General features: G+C 46.8%; 1 protein-coding gene across 1 annotated transcript in view; it reads left to right on the top strand.

Annotated features, from left to right (window-relative positions):
- Positions 1-1383: 1383 nt before the first annotated feature.
- PXDN (peroxidasin) overlaps positions 1384-7019 on the top strand; it is a 100781-nt gene continuing 95145 nt past the window's right edge. Inside the window, exon 1 of the mRNA XM_073000947.2 lies at positions 1384-2365. Within this exon, the coding sequence (XP_072857048.2) occupies positions 2082-2365 (284 nt within the window). The 5' untranslated portion in view covers positions 1384-2081. The remainder of the gene's footprint in view (positions 2366-7019) is intronic.

The following is a 7019-nucleotide window of genomic DNA, read 5'->3' as shown; positions in this document are numbered from 1 at the left end:
AGTGGACACAGAGAGACACAATACTAGGTGTTCTGCCTGTGTGCTCATGTTGACTCAGATGCTATGTTTTATATAATGAATCATAAACAAAGCCTGCCACTACCTTGTGGCAGCTTTTGTTATTGAAAAAAAGCAAATTTGGGTGACACCTGTAATAATTTCTTGTGGCCATTAATTTCCCTGATGATGACTGCTCGACACTTCCCCCTCTCTTTTATGCATTTCCACTACACCCCATTTTCTATTCACTCTCCCTGCCCCACACTGCAAAAATGTTTGCCTACTGTACACTGCATGCATCTGAAAAAGTGGGTTCCAATCCTCTAAATTACAGTCATTCTCGGTCTCTTTTTCCCCCAACGACCATAAACATAGTATGAAAGAAATATAGGCTCAACCAGGAGTGTATAAGTCACACAACGAACCTTGTAAGATGGTGCGTGCCTCCCCCTCAAATGTGCCAGGTCTCTCAGGGGGCCCTATGGCCATCACTCAGAATGTGTGTTCTAAAACATATGCCAGATAAAACATGTTAACCTGAAAGATGCCACAAGACTCTTTCTTATTTTTGCAGTGATGGGCTAAAATGGCTGCTTTCTTTTTTTAAAAAGCCCACTTGTTTTTGTATAGTAATAAGAAATATTGTTAGAACTAGAAGCAGAGCCACAGAGAAATAAGCAAACGTTGCTATTAGGACTGCAGCCAAAAATATTGAGAAAGCGACCTGCTGAGGCAGATATTTGCCTTGTAGATTTCCTTTCACAAAACTGCTCCTAAGAATGCCCGCTGGTAAGCCTATGGCAGTTTGCAGATTCAGACTGGGGTGCCTCACCCCAAACTTTTGTGGCGACACCCCATGTTCGTCACATGCTGCTGCTGTCTAAGGGCAACTCCATAGGGCAGACCAAGATCCACTTTGCGATCAGTAAGCTGGGTGAAAAGGAGAGGCCTGCTAATTAATTAATAATTAAGGTTATGTGCCGGAGCCTTTGGCCACTTTTCTGTGTGTCACCCCTTATCCCACCAAGAAGTGTAACTAGAATTCATCTTGAATCAGAAACGTTTCAGTTCAGGGAGGGACTGTGCTCATGAAGTCTGTGGTTTCTGAGAGGCAAAAGAACCTCTGAGCATGTTTTTGGTACTACAGGCACGTAAATTATTCCTCATAAATGAAAAGTTCATCAATAGTGAACGATGAGCCCAATGCAATTTTTTTTAAAAAACCCACAACAATGTATTTCTTTGTTTTTGAAGGCCTAAGAGTCAATAAAGAGAGTGTGGTGCATGTGTAGGGGATAGAATAGCAGACGAAGATTGAGCAGCCCTGGGTTCGAATCCCCAGCTCAGCCACTGAAACTCCCGGGGGGGGGGGGGGTAGTGGAACTGGTAAAGCTGTTTCTGAAGTCAGAGACGACTCCAGGGCGCCAAACGATGGGTTCCCCTCAACCTCCCGTTTCTCCCTCGACCTGCAATTCGGAAAATGGGAGGCAGGGAAGGCTGGAACGGGGAGGGAAGGAGGAAGAAGCGACGCCTTCACGTCCCCGACAGTGCCTGGAGCCCCTCGGGGGGGGGGTGTCTTCGGGGGCCCCTGGGTTTTCCCTCAGGTAGACGAGACAACGCAGAGCGGCGGAGACCGTTCCTTCAGGCAGCCCTTCAGCCCCCTCACAGCTGGCGGCGGGAAAAGCGCGCCCGCCATTTCCCCCGCTGGGTCTCCCCCGGGTTGGGGGCACGGACGGCGAAGGCGAAAGCGGAGCCAGACCGGCAGCGACGCCAACGAAAGCTCCGGGCTGAGGGGGCTGGCCGGCTGCCTGGCCGGGCGGGGCGGTCCCTTCGGCCGCCGGCCCCTCTTTTTCTCCTCCCCCTTCGGGCTGTGCGCTGAGGACGGGCTCGCCTCGGCAGCCCCCATCCGTCCCTCCTCGCCGCTGCCGGTTCGAGCCCCCCGAAGCAAACGCCGCCGAGGAGGAGCCGAGAGTCGGGGCCGCTGCGACGGCCAGTCCTCCTCCTCCTCCCCGGTGCCTCGGGCGACCCTGTTCTTGCCCCTTCGCCGCCTTTCCTCCTCCTGTTCGGGGCGCCTGGCGGGCATGGCCGGGCGCAGGGCGAGCACTGCCTTCGGCGGGCTCTTCTGCGGAGCCCCGCTCTGCTGGGGCGACCGCCGCCTCACCTTCTTCCTCCCTCTCCTCCTCCTCCTCCTCCCTCTGCCTCGCGTCTCCCCTCAGCCTCAGCCGCCGCCGCCGCCGCCGCCGTCCTCCCCGCAGCGGGGCAGCGTGTGGTGCCCCAGCCGCTGCCTCTGCTTCCGCACCACCGTGCGCTGCATGCACCTCATGCTGGAGAGCGTCCCCGCCGTGGCCCCGCAGACCACCATCCTGTAAGTGGGGGGCGGCGGCGGGGGTTATGGGTCGGGAGGGGGTTGGCTGGGGGGGGGTGGCGGCGGAAATACCTGGCCATGGGCGGGGAGGGGGCGCTCTTAGCAGGGCGCCGCTATAAGGGCTGCCCCCCCACCAGTCCTTTGTTTGCAGCCTACAGAGGGGGGTGGGGGGTGATGGCTGCGGCTGTGCAGGGCTGGGGGGGGGGGGAGGATGGAGAAGCGGACGCCCTTTTCGCCCCCGCGGTCTGTCTGCCCCGCTGGCTGCCTTTCTTTTGTTCGCTCCCCTACCCCGGCACCTCAGCCCCACCACCACCACTCCCTCGTTGCCTGCCGTGTTCCTTCACGCCAGGGAGGCTCCTTGGTTCTCGCCCTGGGACAGCCAGCCAGAGGGAGGCAGGAGGTGGGGGAGATTAGGGGAGGGTAGATCGCCCTGTGCCCCCTAAAGCCATAGGAGCCCCCTCCTGGCCTTGCCCAAAAAGGTTGCAGTGAGGCACCCTTCCAGCTCCACCTTGCCACCCTTAGGTGCAGTGGGAAGCATCCTGGCAGCAGGACAGATCGAACCAGCAGTCCGGCATCTGTGCTACGAATGAGAGGGAGACCCAGCTTGTCCTTTGCCTCAGGCAGCAGAATGTCTTGGGCCTCAATGGCACTGTCGCCTGGCCTCCTTCAAAAGCAACCACATCAGACAGTAGTTTTGTTTCCCTTATGTTCTCCCATTCCTCCCCCACCCCCTCTTATTCTTCTTGTTCTGGAGAGTTTGATTTTACAGCTTCAGGAACTTTGTGTGGCTTTGTGCGCTTTAGGAATGTAACCACTAACATAAGTTGTGGGGCTTTTCCAAGTCTCTTTGTTGTGGTGGCTTCTTCATTCATCCTGCAGTTGCATTCAGTTGAGAATGGTTGCTCAAAGGTTTTCTGGTATATGCTGAAAATGTATTAATTGGGAACCTTTATCATCTGCATTTTATTCTGAAACTTCTTACAATGAGATTTGTTGACGTTAACGTAGTTGTGGTTTGTATTTTGTATAGGGTGGTTGGGCTTTGTTAACAAAGAGCTTGAATAGGAGTTTATTCATGATTTCTGTAGAACTTTATTCTCACTTTCCCCACTGCAGCTACTAGTGACAGGTTTAAAAACTATTCTTATTAGTGACATCAGCTGTATATCAGTGAAGGAGACCTAGTGATATTTCCTCTTTGTTTTAGCTTGTATAGCCATAAAAATCTACAGGGAGAAACCTGTACCGAATTATACTAGATGAATACAGCCCTCTTGATCTGGCAAAGATTTATGGACATGCTCAGTGTTACCGCATGAGCCACAGTGACATCACTGCAAGTATTTTGTATGAATCGAGGTCTTCCAGCCCACAGAGTGAAGGATGTACAAGTGCCAGACCCAGTGGTAGCCACTCAAAGGGGGAGTGGAAAGTTCTGCTGTTACCATGAATGCTTGATTTTATTGTTCTCAGCTATTACTGTACATCCAATTGTCTGGGATTACTTTATTTTGTTATCTGAAGTTTTACATTAGTGCAAAGGTCCACTCAATAAAAGTAAAGCAAAGATAGAAATCAGGTGTGGTTTTCACCTTAAGTAAAAGGTTCATAAAAACCCAATTGTCTGCTTGTCTCTATGTGATTATGTACTTTTCATGCATGTGAACATATAGCAGATTTCCCCTATGAAATTAAAACCCTGGAAATTCGTATTTGCTTTCTCGAAACACATACCACCTCATTGTAGAAATAAGACTTGAACAATTTGTCTAGAAAATTATTTCAGGTGGCTAGAGTAGACTAGTCTTGCATTGAATTTGTAGCAGACAGTCCAGCATAAACATTTTAAATTTCCAGGCAGCCAGGTGCCTGAGATTTACCAGGGCCTGCGTTTTGGCACTGATATTGTGTATGTGTGATATTGTACGTGTGTGTGGCATGTCTTTCAGAAGTGGTGTTCATCTCTTGTCCATTAAATAACATAAATAACATCAGCTGTACAAACCTTACATACTTTTTAGATTTGTGGTACTGTATTAATGTTCTTTTAAGTGAGTGTTCCAGCAGTTCAGCTAACTTTTTGTTTACTTATAATAGTATTTATATGAGGAAAGAATAACTAGCACCCTAATCAATATAGTAAATCTGGGTTTCTTCAGACTGATTTCTAGGTAACTTCATGTAGGATCACAGTTTATAAAAGCAGTTTTTAGCTGGAAAAAAGGCAGCTATAAAAATTAAACTTTTAAAGTCTTAAAAGAATGTTTTGCTTTAAAGCAGACTCTTTAACTCTACTAAAAATGAAAACTGCATTGCAATTGATAGAAGTGTGTTTACACAGCACTTTTTCTACTGATTAGGGTTCTTGTAATCTGCTGCATGAATGATCTTGAGTGATGTTTCCTGTAGCTAAAAATTATCATTCATGACAATACATGTTTGAGGCTTTAAATACAGATATCAAATGCAAAAGGGAAGTGTTTGCTTTAAAATACTGCAGCTCATGGGCTTCATAGCATACTGTTATCCATGGCACTTAAGTTTTAACATGTCTGTTTGAATCAAGGTTAGGGAGGAATTCTCTTCATACTGGCTGTTAAGCCTGATGTGAACAATGACTTTCCATTTCCCTAGAGTCTGACTGATTTGTTTAAGTCAGTAAGAGCTATCGTAACTTTTGTTATGTATTCTGGACTGTATAGTTCATTGTATAGAACACTCATAGCTGGCTTAGGAGCATACACTTACAATCTCATTCATTTGCCTTATAGTCTGAAACAAGAGTCAGCTTATCTTTCAGATAAGGTCATCTGATAGTCCAAATTTAATTGCCAGTAGTACAAAATAGGTGAATATGACATTATTATTTCTAGTATTATATTCTCTTGGCTGAGTTGTTGTTTTCAAAGGTTGTGCCACACTTGGGCCACAGGCCACATTTTTTCTTTCTGTCTCCTTGTTGTTTCTTTTCTGTGTAGAGACATTTTTTGGTCCGTGTGTTGTGAAGAATGGCATGTACTGGGCTGAGAAGAGATGACGATGTTTACATAAAGTAGAAATGGTGGATGACTCAAGGACTGTGGCATTCAACTGCCTGTACAGAGAAAGGAAATCCATTCCTTCAGGAAGATTCATATACTCTGTACAATATTACACAACATAATACATGCTCCACTACGATATGCCATAAGAACAGGAAGACAATGGGTACAATTGTGTCCATCATCTGATAGAATGGTACCTATCACTAGAGAAAATTCTCCTTTCTCATGCTCACCCTCATCAGTCTGCTTTGGCACAGATTTGGGGTATATGGTAGACTGGATAGGAGATGGGAAGGAGATACAGTGGGGTCTTGACTTAAGAACGGCTCGAGTTAAGAACATTTTGACTTAAGAACCACTCTCATAGGAAAATATTGACTTGACTTACATACTTAGATTTGAGTTAAGAACTGAAAAAAAACCACGTGGGAGGCAGGGAAAGTGCAAAATTTGAACTTTCAGTTAACTGTTGGCCAGTGAAAAGGGTGCCTGTGTGCTTCCTCACTCCTCTCAGCGTTTAGAGAGTGGATTGGGAGACAGTCTTCAGACTGCCTGGTACTGTACTGCCCGGACTGTATTTTCCCTGCCTTCCCTGAACCTTTCTTGACCTAAGAAAAAAAGAAACAAAATATCCCCCTCTAGTGGTCGAAGGCAGAATAGCAGCTTCCCATTAGTTTCTATGGACGGAAGAGAGCAGATATGGATCAAATGGTTTTCAATGCATTCCTATGGGAAATGCAGATTTGACCTGAGAACTTTTTGACTTGAGAACCGCCTTCCAATACGGATTAAGTTCTCAAGTCAAGACCCCACTGTAGGAAATGCCTGTTATACAGAGAGACATGGTCATGTAAGGTAACCCATTCTAGGCACCTGCACATGGGTTTGAGGGGACGTATGATTTTTCTTAATTTTGTGTATCTAGAGTGAGCAACTATGACCCTCCAGGTGTTCTTGGTCTTTAACCTCCATCGACCACTGGCCGCATAGGCAGTGGTGAGGGATCATGGGGGTTACAGTCCAAAAACTTCTGGAGGATCACCATTTCCCACTCTGGTGTAGATGTTTGACAGATTAACATGAGCAAACCTCAAGAGAAAGCCTGTGTGGAGGAATGTGCAATCTAACATTAGTTAAAATGAAGAATAAGCAGGATCATTAAGTAAGAGCAACAGCCAAAAACTAAACTAACCTAAAACTTACCTAAAATCCTTGGCCTGCTATTGCTTCTTGGGATATGATGTCACATAGTTATAAAACTCTGCTTGGTATAATCAGTTGACTGGAGGTAGAAGGGAACATAAGTCTGTGGAGATTAAGAAAATCCATTGTTTTCCTGAAGCCAGTACTCATCTGCAGTAGGCAATTTTTGCTGTGTGGGGCAGTAAAATGAAGTATCATGTGAAACCAGTATTTACTGCTCTTCCAATCTCATTTCAAACTCCCATTGAAAGCACACTCCTACCAATAAGCCTTTAGCAAAAAGGTGAAAGCAAGGATTAGACTGAGGAAGGAAAGATAGCAGCATTACCTAAAGCTTAAAAGGTTGCTGCCTTCCTGCTGCAGCCTTTATTGGTCTGCTTGGAAGAATGAATCTGCATGTCTGGGAG

This window comes from Pogona vitticeps, chromosome 1 (genome assembly GCF_051106095.1).
Source record: "Pogona vitticeps strain Pit_001003342236 chromosome 1, PviZW2.1, whole genome shotgun sequence".
Lineage (NCBI taxonomy): Eukaryota > Metazoa > Chordata > Lepidosauria > Squamata > Agamidae > Pogona > Pogona vitticeps.
This window is presented reverse-complemented; position numbering and strand designations above follow the sequence as displayed.